Raw genomic sequence first — 25,346 nt, forward strand, 5'->3', positions numbered from 1 at the left:
TGGTGAACAGAGCATCTCCGATCCCTTGTTGTGTCCCCCTAATGAATTTTTAGGATGCCACAAGATCACCTTGCAGCCTTCTCGTGCAGAGGCTGAAGAGGTCCAGGTCCCTCAGTCTCTCCTCATAGGGCTTGTCCTGTAAGCCCCTAACCATAGGAGTGGCCCTCCTCTGGACCCTCTCGAGTCTATCAACATCCTTCTGGAAGTACAGCGCCCAAAACTAGACACAGTACTCCACCTGCAGTCTGACCAATGCCGCATAGAGGGGAAGTATCACCTCCCTGATTCTATTTGTCATGCATCTGCTAATGCATGATAAAGTGCAGTTAGCTTTGCTGATGATTTCATCACACTCACGACTCATGTTCATCTTGGAGTCCACGATGCCCCTGAGATCTTTTTCCGCTTCTGTGCTGCTAAGAGATTCACTTCCCAGCCTGTAGGTGTGCTGAATATTTTTGCATCATAGGTGCAGCACTCTGCATTTGTCCTTGTTGAACTGCTTCTTATTGTGTACTGCCCACTTTTCTACCCTGTCCAGGTCTGCCTGCAATTGTTCCCTACCCTCAGGAGTGTGCACTTCACCCCACAATTTAGTATTGACTGCAAACTTGGACAGAGTACACTTCACACCCACGTCCAAGTTACTGATGAAGATATTCAAGAGTACAGGACCGAACCCTGCAGTACCGAACCACCCACTTCCTTCCAGGTCGATACCAAACCATCTATTACCATTCTCTGGGTGCGACCACTAAGCCAATTTGCCACCCACCAGACTGTGTAAACATCTATATCACAGCCTCTTAATTTATTTATGAGAATGGGATGAGATACCATATTGAAGGCATTGCTAAAATCCAAAAAAACGACATCCAACTCTACTCCCGTGTCTAAGCATTTTGCGATCCTGTCATAAAATGAAACCAGATTGGTCAGGCATGATCTATCTGCTACGAATCCATGGTGGTTTCCCTGCTGCATTATTTTTCCCACTGGACTCCCACAAATATGATCCTTCATAATCTTTTCAAAGACTTTTCCAAGGATAGAGGTGAGACTGACTGGCCTATAATTACTTGGATCCTCCTTTATTCCCTTTCTGAAAATAGGGACCACCATAGGCGACTATAGGGGATGCACGGGGGTACGTGTCCCCCCTGATGGGGCCAGTGCCCCCCCCGAACAGCTGACACTGATGCTGTCAGTAGAGCTGGTGCCCCCCGACAGGGTCTGCGGTGGCTTCTGCGGGTGCCCCCCCAGATTCAGGAGGCACTAGTCATTCATGGGGACCATATTGGCCCTTCTGTGCATTTGTTAATTCAAATGCCAAATGAACACTTGGGAGAAAGCCCCTCTTTGTTAAGGACTCAGCACTTCCCACCGTAGCTAAGGGAAAGAAGTCAGAACACACCTGTGGTGGGACATTCAGAAGATTCTGTTGGGAAATGAAATTAGAGGTTCTGAGATTTCTGAGGGAAAAACAAACTGAGTTCACTTTATTTACCTACCAAGCCCTTTCAAGCTTTTCTTCTCCATCATAAAGAAGCAGAGAAAAAGACAAAAGCCTATTTTTACAAAAATCACTGGAGGAGGCCCTTGGGTTAACGAGTGTTCAGGAGGCACTTTGAGATCCTGCATTGAGAAGTGATTAAGAAACACATAAGCAGGCACCAATCCTGCTCCTACAGGACATTCTGGCCAACTAAATTAACATCCCAGGAATCAAAAGCCTGATGACCTGAAAGGATTTTCATCAAGGCTCTTAGTGCTTTACCAGTCTCCTTGTCCTCTAGGAGAGGACACCGACTTCAGCCATGTCCTGCCTTTGACCAACTTGGTCTCCATTCAAACTGCTCTGCTCCTAGGCAAGTCGCAATCTTAAGACATGGTTTCCATATCAATTCTACAGTAAAATGTCTGTAAAAATCAATCTGTGATATGGGATCTGTCCTGAAGGCCCTCATACCCTTGATTCAGATGAGGGAAGCATATGCTGTCACATCATGAACCTCAATGACCTTTCTCTGAATGGTGACCTGGCATGGTTTGGGGCCCCAGTTGTCAGCCAGGATGTAGGCTTCTTTCACAACTGATTCTACAATATATATTTGTTTTATCCTCTGCTCCATACACTTCCTTTATATCAATTTATATCATCTGACCCCAGAACTCTTTTCTGCCCACAGCAGGGGGTTGGACTTGATCCACTGATGTCCCTTCCAATCCTAAAAATCTATGAAATCTATGAAATTTCAGAATACTGCAAGTGCACAGTGTAGGAAGGTGAATGTATCTCCCTGGCCTTACTCAGAGCTCCCCTGCCATGACTTGAGATGGGAGAAATGATAAGAGTTATTCCCTGAATGAGGTGAGATTCCATTGACCAGGCAGATAGTAGTTTAACAAGGTGTTACATTTACTGAGTTCTAGTTATGAAGTCTTAATTGGCCATGCTTATTGCTTGTTAGCAGGGAGGCGGTTTCTTCACTGCCCTGCCGAACCTCTCATGGTTCCCTCCCCTTACTTCCCTTTTCCAACATTTGTCCTCTGGGCTCCCCAGACCTGTCTTCGTCCACCCTGATCGCCCGCGACCCCTTGGGTAAGTACCCTGCTGCTCACCGGTCAGCCATTGACCCACAGTCCCTCAGGCTTATGTGCTTCTTTTCTGCTCATCATCCACTGCGTATTCCTCTCTTTCTCCAAGTGCCCAGAGGGCAAGGTTCTGTCCCTCACTACCTGCCTTTTAAGCATGGTGGCCGCTTTCATCTCCCTTATCTCCAACCTTTCTCTCCAAAATTGCAAGAAATGCATTCCAACTCCTCCAAGGGCTTTAAGTTTCCAGGTGTTCCTTGGAGACAAAAACTCAAACAGGTCCCTGCCCCATGTAGGACAGAGACCAAAGTCTCTTGCTATCACCCCACGCTACTCACCCTAACAATTTGCCCGTACAGCTGTGTGTTATCCATATATAAACATGTGGCACACTCACAATTTGCAATGAGTCCAGTATTCAAATGAATAGCACAAAGAGGACATGGGGTCTGATTGCAAGCCTCTTTCCATCCTTCAGTTGATAAATGCCTGTGATTCTGAATGCAACTGCAGCTGCTTCAGGGGTTCCAATGGCCTCAGAATTTAGTACCCCCAGAATTTAGTACAAAGACCTCTGCTGTGTAATTGAGGTCTTGATGAGGACAGAACACAGAAGGCCCTTTGCATACATGCAGTAAATGAGTAGGAGAGAATAATGATTACACCTGTGCCAGATTCTCACAAGACTTAAAATTCAGTGAAGTAAAACAATCCTGCACAAATCTTAGGGGATGAATCATCTCCCATTGATGTCTCTGAGAGTCTTTCCACTGACTTCCATGGAATTAGATCAGACCCTTTAATTCTATAGGATTTTCAGACCAAGTAAGTTTCTGATGTACATATAACACTGCAAATATGCAGCCAGTTCTGGGGAAGAGGGCAACAGCCACTCAGGGAGAACAAGGCACAAAAATGGGGGAATAAGGAATGGTGTGGGTTAAGCATGCTTAAACAAACTACTCCTTTAGAGTTGGACCACAGGGTCTTTGATACCCACATAACGCAGACATGAACTCGCATATGGTGGACAAAGTACATCCAAAATGTCCTGCACAGTGTAATGACATGTTACGGATATTACATACCCTTCCCAGACTTTCCCTGCTGTAAGCACATTTTATATGCAGTTACATATTTCAGGCATGTGCCAAACCAAGAAATTAACCCATTTCTAGGGACAGCATTACTTCTGAACCTGGTCTTCTCCCCAACCCCCTGCTACTCCCCTCCCTGCCACTCTTTATGCTGGGGATTCTTATTTCTGATCCAACCCAGGCCCAGCAGATGGTATCAGTAGAGCCTTGCACTGCTCCTGTAATGCCTTGTCAGTGTTCACCAGATTCCATTATGCAACAGCAATAGAAGAGCAGAGACAATTGCTTCCTTGGGCCAACCCAGTATAGAGCCTTGGCACTCTTAATGATCGGCTTGATGTTACAGCTGGGAGGTGGTGGGGGAACAGGCAGACCAATGGGCATGAATGGGTGCATTGCCTATATGGGAAACATGAACCCAGAAAGGACAAAGCAGGGCTATTTCATTTTCCATTATTCAGGAATTGAAATACCCCAAGAAGCCCAGATCTTACGCAAATCTAGTATCATGTGTTAGGCATTAAAAATAAACAATGAAAACACCAACGCTGTTGCAAGCACCCAGGAGTAGGCATGTGTGCTGGGCAGGGAAACATCATTACATAAGAGTTCTCAAATCTCTTGAATACACAAGGAATCTCAGAGATCTCAGGTTCAGTGAGCAGGACTTTGACTTTTCAAGCACAGGCCCTGATCTTACGCCAAACTCTGTTCAATCATTGGAACCCACTTAACAGTTTTTTGCCTCTGACATATGGTTCAGTTTCCATTTTGGGAGAAACTAGTATTAATCATGAATCAAGAAACAATGATTTTCTTTTCTTTTTAACTTATTGGTATGTTTGACTTCAATGCGTAGGAATCCTCTCATTTTTCCAGCCTTGGTAATAGTTCTTATATGCATACATGTTCAGGTATTTTTATCCACTATATGAATAGCTGCATGACAACCCTTAGTAATACATTTGGTTCTGTCAGAAAGCATCCAAGCCTGTAAGCTAAGAAGGAGCAATTTCAGATCCCTAGGAACAGAAATGACCCTAGGCTGTACATGTGAGATGCTGATACTTCCACAGATAAAAACAGATCTGAGATTGAAACTCATACTGATAAAAATTTGCACTGGGAAAATAAAATTGGGACTTGAGTTGGTATAAAGATCTGAACAGCATGATTCATAAAAAAACAACTGTGACATGAACCTTGACTGCTTTCTATCCCATGGAAACCAAACAACTGTAGAGAAGGGATAAACTGGAGTCACCAGAGGGGGGAGTTCACCATGTGAAAGGCTCCATCTTGTGACTCCAGAAGCATGGATTCTGTTCTCTGTCACAGGCTGCCTTTGTAATAGCAGGAAACTTATCCACAGCTTCTCTAGCCTTGGCAACCCAGCTGCACAGTAGGGATCATCCTGCTTCACCCCACAGGAATGCTGTGAGGATAAGCTCAATAAATGAAGGACACAACTGGGTTTAGCAGACAGGGCCCATACCTGGGAGTCCAGGCACTCAGGTGCTACGCCTGCCTCTGCCCCTAATCTGCTGGGTGATGTTGAGCAAGTCACCTTGATCCAGACTGTCAAAGATATTTAACCTCCTAACTCCCATTGAGTTTGGTACCTCTTAGGCACTTGAATGCCCTTGACAATTCGGGCCTTCTCTTCTCTGTGCCTCTATTTCCCCACCTTCTTCTGCTTTGTCTACTTAGAGTGTCAATGCCTTGGGATGGCAACTATCTCTCAGTTCATGTCTACCCAACACATGGGGGTGTTCAAGGGCCACTGGAGTACAAATGCTACCAGGGTAAGATAATAGGATGAAGGTTTGGTCATACCAGCACCTGAGGGTGCTCAAGGAAAGCCACATGGCCTGCCTTGGCTGTGTTTAAGTTTTCATCTGAAGCCACTGAGGGATGGGGGCTTCTTTTCAACTTATAGTTAACTTAAAGGTCCATCTCTCTACGGTTTTAAAGCAACCTGGATTTCCCAGAGCCTAGACTAGGAGTGGCCAACCCATGACAGGCAGCAGATTAGGAAGGGGACAGGCAGCATGGTGGCAGATAGGGCAGAGTCCAGAAAAGAGAGGAGTTCAGTCAGGGAGCACAGGGCAGGAAGCAGAAAGCAGAGCAGGAGATCAAGCAAAGGAATGGGATTGGAGTGGCACTCAGGGAGGGTAAGAAAAGGTTGGCACCCACTGGCCTTTTATCTTGGATGTCCTGAAAGAGGGCACAGCCTGCCAGCCCAGGGGCAGCTCACCATACTGTGCTTCAAGCAGGCTGGGTTCCTAGATTCTTTTTTGTGGGCTGACCTGCCACAGGGCGTCTATGCCAGGATTTTCCAGTGAGAAGGAGCCTGCAGAGACTAATTCTAGCAAGCAGAAGCAGGAAAAGGTCCCCTTCCTCTAGCCCACCCCTTTCCCATAGGGCCCAGTTTGGCTTGTTTCCTAATATGAGGGAGTCTCCTGTACCACCTTCAGGATTTCCACACATGAAAGGAGTTACGACAGCAGCTCCCCTCCCCTCCCTGGTGTTAGCGCTGAGGGGACAGGCCCTCAGCCCACAGAGGGCAGGCAGGGGAGGTTCACCACAGTGCCAGGGCACAGCCCCTTGGGAATTCTAATCCATTTCTCCTGCCTTCTTCCAGCCACACACAAGTGCGTACATATACAGACACACATACACCGGTGTAGAAATACACTCCCATGCAAGCACCAGCACACAGATGCTCCTGAGAAGACTTCTAATTAGGTGTTACACCTGGATTTCAGACACAGTGGTCATGCCTACACATTTATTAATACACTGTAAATTTGATTCAGTGCTTGCTTAATGAAATACTAACTAAATGTGCAGGAATTCATGCTATTGCATAGTAGCACTGGCACATGGTATTTTTGTGATGCTTACTGCGCAGTAGCTTAATAACACTGCAATAGCATATTAGCATGGTTTCTGACCAGCACACTACTGCACAGTGTTATTAGGTTACTGCGCAGTAAGTGTCTCATGTAGACGCACCCAGTCTCTCAGGGTTTGAGTCAAGTCACTGCAAGAGACCTCTGGAGACAGTGAATCCCACCACCTGTTATCACAGGCAGCCATGCCAGTTCACAGCTGCCTGCACACTTGGGCGGCACACCCAGCTCTGCTGACAAGGAAAGGGCCTGCTTTGATTAAGGCTGCTGTGCTGGCCTGAAATCAAAGTCAGTTCTCTCATGTGGCTGGCCAGAATTCTGCTCCTGAACCACAGCTGCTGTGCACGGATGGCCTATGTGATCTCAGACAAGTATTTTTATGCCTGAGATCCCCACCTGCAAACATAAGTAACAGCACTGTCCTGCCTCCCAAGCGTAAGTGAATATAAGTACACTGAAGACAGCAACACATTAAGATACTGCAGTGATGGGGATCAGGGACGTGCCTTAGCCATGCTGGCTCACAAGAACACGACTGATTGCAGCAGAAATATCAAGCTCATGCCTTGCTCTCCTGAGCCCGATCCCCTCCCACAGGCCCCAGGGAAGGAAATTTACCAGTTCTACCGAAATCAAAGACACAGGGATCTCTTGGAATGACTACATTATTCAGTCTCATAATTAAACCACTCTTATTTCTTCATGTCACTCAAGCTGCTGCAGAATTCCCATTCCATGAACCCAAGTGCCTCAGAAGCCCGCAACCTTGCTGCAGACTTTTAGTCTTGACTGTTACAGAGCACAAGGGACCCTGATTCCATGCACGGGGGTTTACACGAGCCAGTTAGGGGTGCTGCCTTTTTTCTGGTATTGAATTTGGCATACGTGGATAGTAACTGCTCCAGGATATAATTATGTTTGCTTCTTCACATCATAGCACATGGTTCTGTCTCACTAACAGAACCACGCATGTGCATCTCCACAGGGCACCAGGGGAGGCCAAATGCCATCCTCACCTCATAGTACTGCAGCAGGACAGTGTAACTGATGTGGATGCAGGACGGGGGTTTCCATTGTAAATTAAGACATTCTCATGGAAAATACATTTAGGGTGTTTGGGACAACCCTGTGCAAGTGTCTCATAGAAGGGAGAAGGACACTGTCTCCTTCTAGCCACCACAGACTAAACCCACCAGGTTGCTATAACTGTTCGCCTTCCTTGCTCTGCAAAGTGAAGTGAAATTCATTTTTAGTGTGCTGTCTCCTCCCCATCCTCCTTTGGGTGGCCAACAATGGGCTTGCCAGGGGCTGTGGGCCAAGGTTATTCGGGTTAACAATACATCAACACACAATCCTCTTCCAAACCTGAATCATCTATTCAGTATTTGGAACTGCCAGAAAAAAACTGCTTCCCAAACAGGCCACATCCCTGGTGATTTCTGGAGCCTCTCAGCTACATTACAGTAGCAGAACTACTGCACATGCCTGACTCTAAGACTCAGGTGTCAATCTCCTATTGGGTGGTGCTGTACAGTAGATCTGCCCTGGGTTCAATGTTTGTAATATCACAGCTTCAAATGGCTCTATTAACCTACATGGGTCTTTAGTGCTTGAGCTCCCTCTGTTTATTTAAATGTTCAGTATACTGGTGGTGAACAAGAGAGCACTCTATTTGCAGTGTGAAAGAAACCTTGTCTGTACCAAGATGACAATTCGAGAGGGCTGTCAGTCATTGCGCTGGTATCTCTTCCCTTGTCCACAGGGAGGCATGCATGATTGCCAAGCCCATTGCACCCCTTCCCCCAAATCAAGCAGTTGGCTTAAAAAATTATTTGACATTTTAAAAAGTTATTGGGGGGGGGGAGGGGGGAGAGACGCACTCTTTATTTCCCTTTTTATTTCCCTTATTTCAGGTCTCTTTCCCAAGGTTTTTCCCAGAGCCAGAAAAGCTAGAAATGTTTGAAAGAAAGAAAGAAAAAGCAAGAAAGCTGAGAGATTTGTGTGTTCACCTGATTCCAGGAGCTTAACAAAGAAAGCAAGATCAGTATGAGGCATCCAGGGTTTGCAAAGAACAGCAGAAATAGGTCAAGCCTGAGTGCAAGTCTCAGGAGGGCTTGGGGTTCTGTTCCCACCTCTAGCCCAGATTTCTCATGGCATTTTGGGTGAGGTCAGATCTTCAAAAGGAATCTTTCCACTTTGGATGTTGATATCATTTGAGATCCCAGTTACAAAGGGAACATCTGGGTGCTGAAAACCTGACAGTCACACAGATATGTATCTCATCAAAACAGAGTACGCTTCCAAATCCAGGCCCCAAAGTGAGCCCCCATACATTGAAATCTGGCCTGAAGCTCTTTTGACAAATAGGTTCTTAATTTCTCTGGGCCTCGGTTCCTCAAACTGAAGCATGGGGCAATGTTCTTTTTGTTTAATTAGTTTGGGAGCCCACCAGAGCTAGAAATGTCTTTCATAGAGTGTTTGTAGAACACCTGGGACTCAAGGGCTCTGATCTCTGTGGGGGTCTGTAGGCAACACTGTAACACAAATAAAAATAATAATAATAAAAATAATAATACAGTAATGATAGCATTAAGAACTGCAGGGATTCAGGACTGGGTGCTTCAGGTAGTCAAGGAGTTTAGAACTGCAAGTCAGGCAGTCAAAAGCCAAAGACAAGAAGATTCAAAATGCAGACAACATGTTTACCCTACCTTCATGCCACAGCAATGAGTAGCACCATGAAGCATATACCCCTTCTCCCACATCCCAGAAATGAGAGAATGAAGCCACATTAGAGCAGCCCTGAGCACATGCCAAGAAACACCTGCGAGACAGAGAACCTAGAGCATACACACAGCGCTGCCCTGAAGCAGCCCTCATGGGTGCATTTCCCAGAGTTGGTGTGTGTGGAGCAGGGGCAAGGAGGCTTTTGTGGTGCTGCTCCCAGACTTGGCCCAGAAGCAGTGTGGACATGCTGAGAGTGCAGCAAAATTGGGGAACTGTTCAGAAGCTGGGATAACACAGACTGTATTGTGCACCAACCTGGCTGCAGAGAATAAAGCTGATCCCTTCCTGAGCTGGAAGGTGCTGGGACTGTAGATAGGTCAGGCAAGGGGAGTGAGTGGCAATTGCAACAACAGGCTTCTTTGCCCCTTGGTGAAACCTTCCAGACACTTATTTTACTTCCAGCTCTTTGTGGCAGCCTTCTTTCTGGGAACTGCTTTGATCCACAAAGCTCACTGGTAAATCCCAGCCCTGCCACAGGGTAACAGCATCTGTAGCAAAACCCCTGGTGCTGCCAATCCCAGAGACAGCATAGAGGGCAGGGGCAGATCTAAGCTGGTGTCACTCCTGCTATCACCCACAGAAGCAAAAGAAATCCCATCTGAGCGCACTGGTATAGTAGAAGGGGCATTTCCCCTCAGCACTTCTACCATCCCAACAGAACAAGGCAAACATTGTCCATGGCAAGCAAGGAGTCTTTGCTGAACTCAGCCTCCCAGCTTTGGCCAATGTGTCCATCCATACCATCCCCTACCAAGGCCAGGAACAACTGTTCCATGGAATCCTGCATATGTAAATAGCAAAAAACTGGCCTGTGTGCGTTTGGATTACTGCTCACTGCTGGCAGGACCCCAGCTAGGCCAATGTGTCATACATCAATGGAAAGTTATGCAGTGGATGGCAGCCTTATCCCACTTTGCTGAAAACACACTGGCTGTACAGTGTTTCTTTGAGTACTGTGTTTGTGAAGCAATGACATGACAACTGGGGAATTATGGGATCCGGGAGTTCACAATGACCACAATCCTTGAGCCTCCAAATGAGCTTGACAGTGACAAAAATGGAGGCACCTGGAGCCACCATGGTGGAGCACCATGCATGGTAAAGTAACACCTTCCTACAAATGCATTTGAATCAGGACATGCACAGGAGTCAGGGTCCTCTCCTGAGTGGTCTTTAGGTACATTCACTAGTGTGTGCACAAAGGAGCTGCACAGAGGGGGACTCTGCCCTTTGGGCCCAGCCAGAGCAAATTTTGATTCCACATGAGCCTGGTATGGTGCTTGCATGCTGGGAACCATGCCCAGCCTCAGAGGTCTCCGGGTTATTCGTCAAGGGTTCCTTGGGGCAGAACATGCTTTTTTGGTGAAGTACTGGCTTGTAGGCTGTTAAGCTATGCTGTAGGTGAGCACAGGGAGCCCAGTGATGTATACTACTGTCTTGCAGGATTCCTGCCCCAGACGCATGATTTCAGTCAGGACTACTTATGCTCTGCCTGTATCAAGGGAAGCTCCAGCCCTCCCAAGATTTTCATGGACAGGAGTGGGTGCAGGGGAGAAGGAAAAGAAGATGTAGAAATACAGCTGAATAACTGGCTTTCCCCTTGCCCTGCTTCCTGGGAAAGGGCAGCCTATCAGGATGGCTCACATCCCTCCCCTTAGAGGCCAACAACTCTTGTAGGATGAAATATTAAAAAAAAAGTAGAGAGGCCCCAGAGCAGGGCAGACCCAGCCTTTCCTGTGAGCCATGGGTCAGTCTGCAAAGGGGTGCAGCGGGACCCTGCTGCAGCCCCTACCCAGGGCTGGCAGAGGACAGGGAGTTGCCTACACAAGAACAGAGATGATGGGGATCTAGGCAGATGCAAGGGGTATAACTGATGGGGGTAAAACTAACTGACAAGGAGACAGCTCAATGTGGGAGTAGGTGTGCCTGCAGCAGGGTAAAAGACATCTCCTCAGTAAGTGGCGGAACACTGGTGACGCTTAGTCACATACACACTGGGAGATGCATTTCTTGGGGGGGGACAGGGCAGGGAGGATGGGACATTAACTTAAAAGACAGAGCAAAAGCCACAACTCATTCTCTTCTAATAATCTTATGATTTTCCAGGGCTGGACCTGAGGTTTGGCAACAGCCGCAGCACAGCTGCAAATGAGGGTGCTCAGAGGTACTGCACCTCAGGCCCTGCAGACTATTCAGTCACAGATATGTCCGCCTCCTCCTCCCCTCCACCACAGCAACCCTCCTTTGGACTGATCCACCCTCCTTACCTTAAAGGCTTGACACTAAGCCAGCTGAGCTAACTTAGGGGGAGGGGATCTGCAGGCACAGACAGCAACTTGCAGCCACCTACAAAGGCAGACTGAGACTGGGGCACAACATCTGGTTTCAGCAAAGCTGACATCCCATGGGCACTCCTGGAATATCAGCCCTTTTGTCACCATGACCCCTTCTCTCTGGATATCTTAGGCATCCACCCAGTTCAGGCCCACAGAGTTACAGCCCAGTGTCCCGCAGGCTTGCTGTACAGCTAGGGTCTCCCTCCAATCTGGGGCTCACTAATCCTTAAGTTTCTTTACCTTCAAGGCCATCACAGGGCTTTACTCCTTCCACTGCTTCTCTGAAGACTCTCCAAAGCAGCCTGTGGTCTCTCCATTTGTGCCCCATTCTGCCTGGACTGGCTATAGCAGCTGTTTCTAATGGCTGTTTCATCACAGCCAGGGGAGGTAATTAGGTCCTTCATTAACACCTTTTAGGCTGCTGGTGTCTGCATAGGGAAGGGGTGGTACTGGTACCTACCCTGTCATATAGTCCCTCACAACCATGATCTGGTTGGGTGGAAGAAGGCTAGGTGGGTCAGCTTTTTGTGTAATAAGCACAAGGGCAAACCGCTTCTTTTCCACATGCAGCTTGAAGTCCAAGAACTATCAAAATTAACTGTTTTCAGTTAATACACAGCTGAGACTTCCACTAAGATGACCCTAAGGCACAGTGACCACTAAAGCTGGGACAGCTAACGATGGAAGCAGGAATCTAAAAACACAGATCCTAGTCCCCATATTCTTTGGGGTTTATTGCCAGAGCTGGGATGGCCACAGCCAGAGACAGAGCAATGACTGTAAAAGTTGTTGCTGCATCCCTGATGCCTTTGAAAGCCTTGCAAAAGCAGCTAGTTATGGAGGCAAACAGGCGCCAACTGCTTCTAAACGTAGGTCACAGGCTTCTTGGGGGACAGCAAGGGGTGGGGGGAATGTTTATTGAATGGATCCTGTCCCAGGGGGATGATGAAAGGGGGGGGATACCCCTCCTGAGGCATGGGTCATGGTGGGGCAGTCCACCACAACACCAAGGAGAAAAGCCCCGAAAACAGGGCAAACTTACCCCCAACAGGTACAGTCGGGCTGGATGAGCTGCAGAGGGGCAGAGCGACCGCGCGGTTCATCAGCCACTTTTCTCTGTGGCTGGGGCCAACGCGGCCCGATGACACTATTAAAGAATGCTGCCGGGCTGGGATAAAAGCTGGTGGTGGGGAAATAGCTGGGGGGACATAGCAGGAAAGGAGCTGTGAGACCCCTCTCCGGGACGATCAGAGGCCTCCCAACCGCTGCAGGGAGAGGCCAAAGAGGAACCCAGGAGACGAGTCCGGAATACATTTAAAGGGTTACAACACCCAGGACGGTGAGGGAACCAGACTGGAGGAAGACGCTGAGGGACGGCAAAGTCGTTGGATGCAGGATGCATGAGTGGGGAGCAGGCTGAGGCCCCTTTCTGGAGTTTCTGTTATTTGTTTCTCTTTCATTTAATTTAAAGCCCTGGAGGCCAGGAAAAGGCCACAGGACATACGCCAAGGGCTGAGCAGACCAAGGCTGCTTGGGGACACTCAATGTTAATAGGCAGACCCATCACTGGGGTTGCCTCTCTGCCCAAGTAAAACCCATGCAGTAGAGAGGAAAACAGTTGCTAACACTGAGGGCCAGAAAGAGCAAGAGGGATCAGGACGATATCCAAGTGGAGTCGGACTGCCCATCGTCTGGCTATCCCAACAGGCTGGCACATGGCTGGAGTGTAGGGGAGGTGGAGCCCCAGGAGCACATGCTGGTGATGATGCTTGGCACATCCACCCCTGCAGAAGGGAATCCCACTACTGAACATAATATTAAAAATGTGGCAGGCAAGTACTGGGGTATCCCTTGTGGAGAATGCAACCTAGCATCGCAGCAGACTCTGTGCTCCTGCTTCAGGGATGCACGAGAGAGGCTCCATGAAGCCACGTGGGTACAGACCCACAGCACCCACACTAACCAGGCTGGTCTGCAGAGAGTGGTGTAAGATGCTCCCACCTCTAGATCCCCAATTGTTGACTGGTTTTTGGATCTGGGTGTGCCAACTGTTAGTGATCCCTCCACATATGGCAAATTTAATAGGTTCAGGGACACCCTGCATAATCAAATCCAGTTCTGGCACCAGTGGACTCAGGACTAACACTTGGCTGGTGAGCAGAGTGCAGAGCCTCAGTCGGGTGGAGAGCCCTAGGCTGTTGGCTGCAATTGTGCGATGTTGAATCATATCTTTTCAGACTCACTATGCGGCCATGCCTGAACCCAGTTTACCAAGTCACTGCATCATAATGCCATCTCTCTGTATGTCAATCCTTCCTTATGCCCTTGGGCAACAAGATATTTAGCAAAATTTGCAGATTCAGAGGAATCTGACAGGGCCACACTGTGAATGCTTCTGCTATGGCCTATGAGCTTGCAACTTCTGGGCTGTCAAACGCATGCCTTCGTGCCTACATCACCCCAGGCTCCTGGCATGGTGTGGTGCTGAGTATTACAATGCCTAAGTCCTCTGGGGGATTTAACCCTTGATGCCTAAATTCCCACCAGCAAAGTTTCCTAGATTTCTGGTGCCGGATTTCCTAGATTTCTGCTGCCACTGTCAAGCACTTTCCAGTTCTTAAATGTGCTGAACAGTACAGTGTTTACCTCATGCTTGAACCCCTAAAGGATTCAGACTAGATGTTCCCTGCCTACCTTGCCCAAGGGATCTGCATTTCAGATGTAGTCTTCTTGACAGACCTAAGACCAAGAGATGATGGTAAGGCCTCATTCTAAGAACTGGTCTAACTTGTGAAAACCTCATCGGGGATGCAGGGCACTACAGTTCAAATCTCTCCTTTAGGAGTAGGGAAGTCCAGTCCAGGCTCTTGCCACCCCACAGCTGCATCACTTCAGGAGGCAGCTGAATCCTTGGACAGTAAGTTTCCTTTCCTCATGCTGTGGATGAATCAGTGGGATGCAGCTCCTTATTTCTTCAGTGACACAGGTTTTCACCCCCTATATCCATTGATTAAGCATAAATTCCATTCCCAAGCTTAGCGAAAACTCCTTGACACCCAGAACACCAGGGCTTCCCCTTTGCCTCCTGACAAGGCTGGAACAACCAGAAGAACTTCCATGGAGACACAAATGAGCTGCGTGTCTATCGCTGGTCTGCTATACTCTGAATATTTGCTGTTAGATTCTCCAAGCCACCACCATTGATGTGTGTAAATTCATCTCTCTGTGCTAGGCCCTCCACTGCCCTCCATTTTGTGGTCACTCACAAGAGGAGAAAGTAAGCACAAAGGATCAGGCTCTTGGGAGGTGTGGTGTGAGGGGCATCCCCATTATAAACCCTGTCTACTGCAGGCTAGGCCACTCTCAGAGACCTTGTCTCCACCAGCACCTTTCTTCAGAGCTCCCATACTCATCCTCTCTCCAGGGGAGAAGCCTCCTGGTGGGAGGCAGAGGAGGGAAAGTGAGCACAGACAGGTTGCAGCAACTGCAGGTTTTCTACTGCCGTGCCTGCAGACAGGAGTCCCATAATAATTGCTAGAGCATGCAGACACTGGGAGGAGGCTTGGGGAGGGAAGCAGGACTGGATAAGGCCCGGCTCCAATGCCAAAGGAAACCATCTCTGTGCCATGGAGACTGTGCTCTTTCTGAAGGTGATTACCTAACACAGGCTGTCAACATGGGGGGAGGATGGAGGGATGGGCTGGAGGGATCAAAGAGACCCTCTCTGTGAGAGACCAGGAGTTCCCTACTTTCCTCTGTTTCCTCTCTGTACCTGCTCTGGCTCAGCCTCTGGGGCACAAGAAGCCAAGCCCATCCTAGGAACTGTGGGTTCCCCCCGCTCCACCAGCTGACTCTCTGCAAATAGTCTTGAATGAACAGCTCTTGGGCTTTAAACCTGAGGTAACCAAGAACAGAAACTGCCCCTCCCCTGGTACATCCCATATTCCTCAACTGTGTGGCACTTTAGGGAACAAATACCCTGTTATTGTGAACGAGGCATCACCTTTCGACTTTGTGTCCAGTTTGCCCTGGGCTCCAGCACCCACCAGGGTGGGAGCTGCTACACTGCAACCTAGCGAGGCCAAAGTCTCCTGGACTGAGAGGGGGTTATAGTCAATCCCTGGGCATTCACAGTGATCTCCCACTGAGTCCTGTCCTTCCCCATGCCTACACCATGTGGGGCTTGTGCTGCTTCCTCCTCCTCAATCCCTGCCTTCCCTTCCCACAGTGTCAGAGTTGCTGCTGTCTGACATGGGTCCTGTGGGGCAGCGTCACCACCTCACCCTCTCTGGGACTAGCTCACACAGGTCTAGCCCCCATCCTTTAGTCTGGGAGTCTCTGTCCTTCTGTGCCCCTCTACCCCTTCCCCATTACTGCACCATCCAGCTCTTCAGCTGCCTCACCAACTGTGCCCCTTTCTCCCTTGTGTCTAAATCTCTTCTCTGAGCCTTGCTCTCATTGCCTCCCCACAAAATGGGCTGTGAGGTAGTGTCTTCTCCTCCCCCATTGTGCTGTCTAGGAGGTCTAGGTCCCTCTAACCAGTCTTTCCAACCTGTTCCTGAATCTGCCCAGCTGTTTTATCTGTCTATCTGTCCAGTTTCTCTTCTCCTTTGTCTGTCTGTCTGTCTGTCTCCCTCCTGCCTTTCTTCCTCTAGCCCAGCTCCTAACACTCCTCTCCTCTCTTTTTTTCTGTCTTACCTGTCCCCTCAGGCCTGTCAGGCTTACTGTCAGACTGGTGCCCTGACCTGCTTTCTCAGTGCTTTCATGCCTGCATTTATGACTGTCCAGGCACTCCATCTGGGGGGAGCAGAACTGGCATCTGGCAAGACCCAGGATGTCAGCAGCCACAGCAGCCCTGGAGGAGGCTGGGCCTGAGCTTTGGAGGTGAATTCAGGCTCGGAGAGATCTGAGTCCTAACGGTGCAGCGGGCTAGTGTGTCTCCAGACAAATCTGACTCCACCTGGAGCTGCCATTGCTGCTTCCCCCCTGTATGGTTCCAGATGGCCTGGATCCCGAGAGTTTGGGCAACAAGCTGAGACCATCTGCTGTGCAGAAGCCACACAGTGGGAGGTAGGCCCCAGCTCTGCCAACACAGGAGCTGTGTACCCCGGAAATGCCCATGAATCCCCACCACATGCACTCCTAATCTGCAGAAGCTGACAGCAAGGAAGTGTGCAGCTTTTGAGGACTGGTGTTTATGTTTTTCCACAGACATGTTACTGCCTGAGGGAGACATTTATGAAGCTGAGAGGTGAGAGCTGGTTTCCTGCCAGTTTCTCAAGTCTTGGGAGAAGGTGATACCATAAGGAGGCCAGATCCCAGGGCATTTCAGCCCCATAACCCCTTCACCCTAGAGCAGAAGGGTCATCCAGAGCAATCACACTGCAATGGCTGACCTGCTGAATCCATGCAGAACCTCACAGATTTGGAAGCCAGTAGGGACCATTATGATTCTCTACTCTTACACGGCTCCAGCCAACACACGCACTGGGAAGCCAGCCTAAAATGAAGCTTTAGCACTGCCCTGCTGGAGAAGAGCAGTGTGATCTTCAGGTCACAAATTCAGGACAGCATGTTCAGCCAAAAGGAGAAGGAGCACTCAGACTGAGCACTGAGGAGATGTGTCCTCCAAACCCAGCATCCCAGTCTCCAACCTAGCATCCATTCCCACCACCTGTAGTTCACCAGTCTGAAACCAAACACTGGTTCTTTCCACCATCCCACAATCCTTTGCATCCACCAAAAGCAGTCATATTTGAGCTGGCATTCATCTAGCTAGCACATGTAGCAGTAATGAAGACACAGATGCTTGGTTTTCAGCCACCAGAAAATATGCCCCAAGTTCCCAGAGAGCTGGTACAGGTAGTTCTTGAGTGCTATGTCTTGGCTGACAAGTACACAAGGCCAGATTCAGGCCTCCTATAGGGACCAGGGCAACCTTTCACCAGGACCGAATTAAGCCTGACATATTTGTCAGCTCCCAGGCACGGTGCCCCGGAGCTAATGCTATTCTGGGGTAGCCTGAATACATTCAAAACACTCCTATGGCCCAGCAAAAGGATCTGGCCAGTGCCCTATGGACAGCGTGTTTGTCACTGCAGCCCTCTCCTCAGCCCCACAGTGAAGCATCTGTGCTCTGAGAGCCCCAGCACAATGGCTTCACTGTGTGCAAAGGAAAGCTAACAATCCAAGAGGAAACACATACCACTGACACTGGCTGCCAGCACAACCAAGCAATCCAGCCTTTCAGCCCTGCCCGGATGGGATTTCTGTTATATGGAGGAGAGGCTGCCCATTCAGGCCTAACTCCAGTGGGTCAGGGCTCAGACTGCTTCCCATCAGGTGGGCCAAAGTGGACAGGCCCCAGTGTCTGCACTTCAGCTATGGTCCCCACCATAGCTGGAAACCACACCTCAGTGCCACTTCCTCAGACATGCTTGGGAGACCAGGTCCTGAGCATTGTCCCTAAAGAAGTGTCTAAACCTGGCTGCTTACAAAACAAGTTGTTCTAACTGTCCCAACAATCCCAGTCCTCAGTCTGCTGTGCACATGGCCTCTGTTCTGCCCTGAGCTCTTCAAACAACCCCCAGTCCCAGCTGGTCAGAGCATGGGTACATCATGCATTAAATCCCAAATGTATTCTCTCTGCTCAATCAGAGTTTGCCAGCCACACCAAAGGTAGGGGATGTCACAGAGCCAGGCCATGTCAAAGCTTACCAAATCCAATCCAATATGGAGAAGCAAGGAGGTGAGCCTGTAGCCACCTAGTTGTCTCATGGTGGGGGAATAAATAAATGGCAGGGCTAATCTGTATATGCAAATGAGAAACCCTAATGCACTGTGTCACAGCCAAGCTAAGAAAGGTGCATCTGGGAGGTTTCCAGGATTCCAAAAGAAAAACCAAGAAAAAAATACTCTTCCTTTATGGGCTGCTCCTTCAGCATTTCTACTGCAAAATGGCACATAAAGGGACAGTGTCACAGGGCAGAAGATGCTGCTGCAAATAAATTGTGATGATGCCTAGGAGATGAAAGCACAGAAACATGAGAGTTTATTGGCAGCATCATCTCATCACAGTCTTCCTTTTGCCCAAAACCAAATCAACGCCACCAAGAAGGTGCCAACGAATCCTTGTATATGAGGTACCTTAGAAAAGACACCCCAGGGGATGTCAGCACATCTGCCACATTGTGAAAACATCCCACCAGTAGTCTGGAGATTTCTGCAGTCTCTTGCTGGTAACACACCCTAACCTGGGGTCCTGCTGAGTGCAGCTGAAGCTAGCTGTCTTAGCCAGTGCTCAACACCACCCTCCACAGCATCTGACCTCCTTTCTCAGTTGTGGCCCTGATTGCTGGCTTTTCTATTTCCTGTGTCCCAATCTCCTGTAATCACACTGCACATCTGTCACAGTTTCCTCTAATGCCCATAGGCCTTTCCAGGAGATTCTCTGCCTTGGTTGTAGGCAAAGAGTAGAAGGAGGAGCACTGTGGGGTGGTAGGAGACACACACACACACACGCACGCCTTCTGCAGCCTAGAGCCGCCAATTCCTCTCCCCCCAAGCTGCAGAGAGGATGAGCCTTCTGCTGTTCAGCCTAGCAAGAAGGTAACTTACAGGTGCTCTGAAGTGTATGCAGGACTTGGGGGTGGGGAAAAAGTCAAAGCAGGCCGAGCCCAGCTTCTAGGCCACTGCTGGGAGAGGGTCGGTACCCCCCGATATGCCCCGACCTTGAGATAGCCTAAGACAGGCTCAGCTTCTTTGCTTAAGTTCTCAGCAGGGGCTGGGATGAGAAGAATGGGGGGTCCTGGTGATCCTACACAGCTCAGCAGCAGAAGGCACTGCCCTTCCACCCTTTAATCCCCTCATCAGCAGCACTTTGATTAACTGCCAAGCAACATGACCACCACCACTGTCCAGGCCCAGCCCCTTTCCACCTGAAGATGCCAAACACCTTACAAACAGTAACAAAATTACCTCTCAGGACTCCTGAGCTGTAAGCAAACATGTACAGGACAGCCTACATAGACACTATTTTGCCTCATATGAAAAGCCTTGGGAAAACAAGTATTTGACTGGTTGGTCCAGCTGGTCCCGAGTTCTGGCCCACGATCTCTTCAGGACTGTACCCAGACACATGGGCTTGTGGAGCAACAGTCCTACCTCGTGTGTTGGTGGCCATGTCAGCCACTTTCTGGAAGGCATCCAGGAAAGCAACAGCTGCCAGCACTGTAGTCCTAAGACAGAAACAGATGGAAATGTAAGTGAAGTGGAAGTGTGAGGGAGAGGGCCAACACCGCTTCCCCTGACCAGTTATAGCAACATAGCACAATCTATTGCAGTGGGTCTGACCCAGCTACAGCTAGCCCAGCATTCCCTAGCCAGCAATGTTTCAGAGGAAGATTTGAAGATTAAACAAACAAATTAGCCCATGGAAGGAAATTCCTTCTCAATCCCTGCATAGTTTGCAAGAGTGAAGTTCTACCCCTCCTCTCCTGGGCCCAAAGGAGGAAGCAGCAGGCAATTAAAGATGTCTTTGGAAGTGGAATTATAAATAGGAATGTGTCTAAACACCAGTTGCCAGATAGAGGCAGGGTCACAGAGTTTGGCAAATTAAGGGTTAAAACTATGGGGATTTACACGAGAGGTGGGACTGTGGGGTCTCTAGAGGTACCCCAGCAAACACACTGTGCAGAGGGTTCTCAGGCAACCAGGCCCAGGGCATGGCTCAAAGAGAAGAGTGGACTTCCGATGAGTAACAGCTACTTTCTGACTTCACCATGACCTCCTTAGGCAGTGGCCCTGGCTTGGAGACCTCTTGCAGGTGCAAATCAAGACAGTTACTTCTTTGAAAGCAATGGTGTCACCCTAAGAGACTCACACTGTGCCCAGCCCTGCTTCGCATCAGCATAACTATCTGCCTAAAACACACACTGGCTGACCAGGAAGAGAGGGGCCCAAGACAGCTCCTCAAAACACCCACCAGTTTGGAGGCTGTGCATCCCGCAAAAAAGACTGCAGATGACACCTTGCTTTGAGGGAAGCCTGCCTCAACTGGTGACAAGACAGCCCCACACCCTGCCAAGACTGGGGAGAGCCTTGCTAGCTCAGAGCCCTCTCCTACTGCTTCACTTTCACCCTACAGAGATTAAACCCCATGATTACCAGTAGCCTGCCTTGGAGTCTTCATCAGCTTCAACAATCCCATTCTCCAGCCCTGCCCTCTACCCTCCCAACCCCATAGCAAAGCTCTTCCCAGCCACCGTTGCACAGCTCAGACTGAATGGCTGGGAGGCAACTGACCATGGACCCATTGGGTAGCAAAGATGTACAACACCCAGCCCTACTGGGCAGAAACAGGGGTGTAATGTCCTTTGCTAAAGTACATGCCCAAGATCTTGAACATGGTATGAGATGTGCTGGTGCTGGGCTTGGGCAGATGACTCCTGTTGGACAACTAGTGGTGACAAGGCAGGAGCAGGCAGAGGGGGCAGGCTGTAAGCCCTGGCTTTGGGGCACTGTTCTTTGTCTCGACACCTGTGTGCAAAGAACTGTGCCTACCAGTGAGGCTACACTATATGGCTGGGGTTTCACAGATACCAAGAGGCAGTTGGCTGGGCATATTCAAGAGCATCCATGTTTATAGTAAGACTTGTAGTGGACTCTTCTATGCATGATTGAGAATTGGAAGGTGGCTTTCAAGCTGAGGCCAGCTGCAGTGGCACTGACCTGTGCCAGATTAGACTGTTACCTGGCAATGACAAATTTCAGGGGTGTTTTAGATGGTGGTACACAGAATGCAGATTTGGACTTACAGGATGCTTAACACATTTATGGCCAGGTTTAACATGATACTGGAGAAGTTCTGGCTCTCTCACCACCTAAGTTTGGACTTCCATGTGTTTGTAACAAAGATGTCCAGACTGTGACCCCTGTGTTAAATCCATTCCCTAGGGAACTGGATGGAATTCAGGCAGTGCGCTATTTTCTATTAGACATCAAAAGCAGAGTGATACCATGGCAAAAGGACCTCAGTTTAGTAAGCTAAGGCCTTCCCCATGGCACTTTTCACCTGCAGCTCTCAAAGTGTTTTACAGAGGTGGGAGAGCAGTCATACTTTTAATTTCACAGATAAGGAAACTGAGGCATTGTGTAGTCTGTAGCCTCATTTTCAGATGGGCTGAGCAGCCATAGAACTATTGACTGGTAGGACTTAAGTGAGCTCAGCCTTCTGAAAATCAGTCCTTCAGTGACTTACTCAAAGGCAAGGACTGAAGCCCAGGCTGTCTGAGTCTAGTATCCTTTCAGTGGGCCACAAGGCTTTCCATATGTACAGACTGGGTGAGCTGTATGAGTATGCCAGGGACTAGGGGGAACAAGCTAAGGCTGGACCCAGGACAGAAATACAGCAGAGCCTGAGAATGGTGGAACTAACAAAGCCACTGGTTCAAACTAAACCCCTTCACTCAGTGTGAAATGCAAGCACCCACTTCCCTGGAGCGCACACTCCTGGGCAGTGTACGTGCCATGCCTGTCACTAGCATCAGATCCTGGGAAGAGCAAAGCATATCCAGGAACCCATGCGAGGTAGGCAGGGCTGACACCATCCTATTTATTAGCTAGTGAGGACACTCCTTCCCAGATTCACCACTGACTGACAGCCTCACCACAGCACGGTCTGTTTTGGAGAAGAAAGGGGTGGGAGAGCTAGGCCTGGTTTGGAGACTCAGCCTTCCTCTCACTGGGGATGGCTGCCCTCACTCCCTAGCACGAAGGCAAAAGTTATGGAGTTGGCCTCACTTCATTCAACCAGCATGAACGAGCCATGCTGTGGAAACAAACACCAAGGGCAAAGCATGACTCTTGTGTCACTGGCAGCAGAAAAACTATGCGATAGCCCAGCTGCTTAAGAAGACCATGAGGGAGCACAAAGAGGGGCACTGGCAGCATAGGAGAAGCAAAGTGCCAATTGCCGAGGAGAGAGAGGCACAACAAGCATTTCTTTAACAGACTGGAGGGCTGAGAAACCAGGGAGAACCTGTGAGGTATTAACAGGGCAGCTGAGTGAGGAACAGCTCCAGCTGAAGGGCAATGAGCTAAATGGCCTCTTTGTGTGGGGGTTTCATAAGGAACAATGTGCTCCCAGAGGAGGAGGAGGAGAAGCTTGTAGCACTGGTGAGGAGAGACTAGAGGAAAGTCCTGAAACCTGGACCTGAGGTCAGCAGGCGGCTTGAGAGCCTTTGGTAAAGGTAAAGGGCTGGAGAGCCCTGAATAACAGGCAAGAAAAGGGCCCCAACTACTGGCCAATGAACCTGGCAGCAGGAGTCTAAGCTAAGAGGTACCTTCTGGGCAACAAAGAAAGGCACAGAGGGAGGAGGGAGGAAGCCGGTAGGGAGATGGTGCTCTAAGTGCCCTCAAAGCTTGGCGCTTGTCACAAGCTAAGACACGCCCTGGGGAAACTGAGGCAGCTCACAGAGCAGCTCTAAGTTCTAGCACCAGTTCCTGTTGACAGCTCCAGCTTCCAGGGGGAGCTGGAGTGTCTGCAGCAGCATATGCTCTTGCCCTACCCCATCTCTCCTTAGCATATGCCCAGTATGAGGTCTTGCAAGGGATCCTGTCTAAGGCCACCGGGAGCAGCACTAGACAGTACCTAGACTCAGCTCAGGAAATTCTCCTCACCGTACACCCCCAGAGTCCCACAGAGTGGGGAACTCTCTCCCCTGGGGTTCTGAGCCTGCCTGGCACTGACTGACCAGATGGCCTCAGTCAAATTACCTAATTTTGGCCAACAGAGTTTTGTTGTGAGATTAACACCCCAGGTCTTTAGCACTTGACACTGGCCTAACTACAAAGCAGACTTTTTAATAAAGCCATTCTGCACAATCCCCCCAGTGCACTTTACAGCAGGACAGCTAGGTTGGTCACAGCTGCATTCAGGGAGTGCTGTGTGGAAGCCTGAGCCACTCACCTCAGCTGGGAGTGTAGCTTGGTCGCCTTCGAGTTGAAATCTTCCCAGATCGGGTAGGAGCTCTGAAACAAGAGGGAACAAGGAATAAGATGAATCAATGGAAAAAAGCTGTCACACATGCAGACTCTTTGTACCAGTCCCACCCCTTCATCCTGAGGTGCCTTACAGAATGAACCAACATGGCCATGAATAGACTCAAGCACACCAGCATGTGATCCCAGACCAGTACCTTCCCTTCATTCATTCAATCCCTGATGGAAGTGGGTCAGGTCCCATTAGCTGAACATCCCCAGTGGTCTCTGTGAAGACCCAAATGGCATCGACAGGGGATTATTTTAGCCCACTAAAATGCAGAACATCTCAGTACCACTGTCAGGAAGGAAGCATGAGGAGGGAGAGTTAAAGGAGAAGGAAGAAGGCTGAGGCGAAATGGAGGGAACTCTGCCATTCCTTTCTTGCCCACAGCAGAGATCTGACATTGCAGACAATGATCGGACTCAGAGGACTCTTCCCAGGAGAGCTGCTGGAAGAGCCCTGGGGTCTCCTCAATAGTAGGGAGGAGCTGTGGGCTTCTATCTCTTTTTAGACTGAGAGACAGGCTGCTTCCCTTCCCCCAACTCATTGATAATGCCCAATCCCATGAGCTCTTCCTTCTCACACAACCCAACCATACTTTTGGCCCTGTCTCACCATGGAGCCATACCACAGCTGTCCGTGTTGTTGCATCAGGGTGATGTTTGCCCAGGAATTTTATTCAACTAAGGGCTCCAACTCCCACATCTTTAGGTACTGCACAGCTAATACAAGTACCAGAGAGCCCCACACATCACCTAGCAGAACTAGATGCCAATATAACATCAAGGGTCTGCAGTGCAGGAGCTCATGAAATGGGGGCAGGAGAGACGGGGTGACTGGAATGATCCTTGATTTTCTATTCCGGGTAAGGGGCAAGCCCTCCATTTCCAAGTTTGCTCTGCTAGCTAGCAATTTAATCATCTCTCCTGCAAATGGCAGATTTACTTTGTGGCAGAATGCCATCTCAGTCTCTCCCCAAACTCTGCTGTCAGGCTTATTGCCTATCTGACAATTTGGTTACCGTGGTCACTGTAGAGGGCAGGCACACCTGCCCCCATCTGCTTCAGGTAACCCTGAGTTGTAACCTGAGCTGGCTACATTACAGAGGGAGTAGGGAATCTGCTCCCTTTGCCTAGGTGACTGGTCTTACACACCTGGGTCGGGGCTTAAACTCCCTACTGCTCTAAGCAATGAAAGCAGGACTGGGAGAGGGCTAGAGACCCTGCCAGTCTACCCAGCAACCAGTGATGCATTTCAAATTGGTTGGCTGGCAGTCAACAACTGCTGACCTTCATTGAATCAGGTAAAAGAGGTCATAAGGTCTATATAAGTTAAAGACTGCCTAGGACAAGGGGCAGCAGCCATGATGAAGACAAAGAGAGCAGCTCACCTCTTTGTCTTGCTCTCTTGAAACATATGGACACACTAGGAACTGCCCACCTCTGGAGGAAACGATACTTCTGAGTAAGTTACTTGAAATCTAACTAGATACAGGCAGCCCTTGACTTACAACGTTTTGGGTTACAACGTTTCACACTTACAACATTTATAAATTGACACCCTGTTTCACGGT

General features: G+C 49.2%; 1 protein-coding gene across 1 annotated transcript in view; it reads right to left on the reverse strand.

Moving 5' to 3' along the window:
- The window catches only part of MTSS1L (MTSS1L, I-BAR domain containing), a 140,701-nt gene that overhangs the window by 67,496 nt on the left and 47,859 nt on the right, over positions 1-25,346 (reverse strand). The window contains exons 3-4 of the mRNA XM_019505826.1: positions 23,699-23,760; positions 19,894-19,967 (exon numbers count right to left, since the gene is read on the reverse strand). Coding sequence (XP_019361371.1) covers positions 19,894-19,967; positions 23,699-23,760 — 136 coding nt within the window. The remainder of the gene's footprint in view (positions 1-19,893; positions 19,968-23,698; positions 23,761-25,346) is intronic.

The sequence above is a fragment of the Gavialis gangeticus genome, unplaced genomic scaffold (genome assembly GCF_001723915.1).
Source record: "Gavialis gangeticus isolate Ggan-Ray unplaced genomic scaffold, GavGan_comp1, whole genome shotgun sequence".
Taxonomy (NCBI): domain Eukaryota; kingdom Metazoa; phylum Chordata; order Crocodylia; family Gavialidae; genus Gavialis; species Gavialis gangeticus.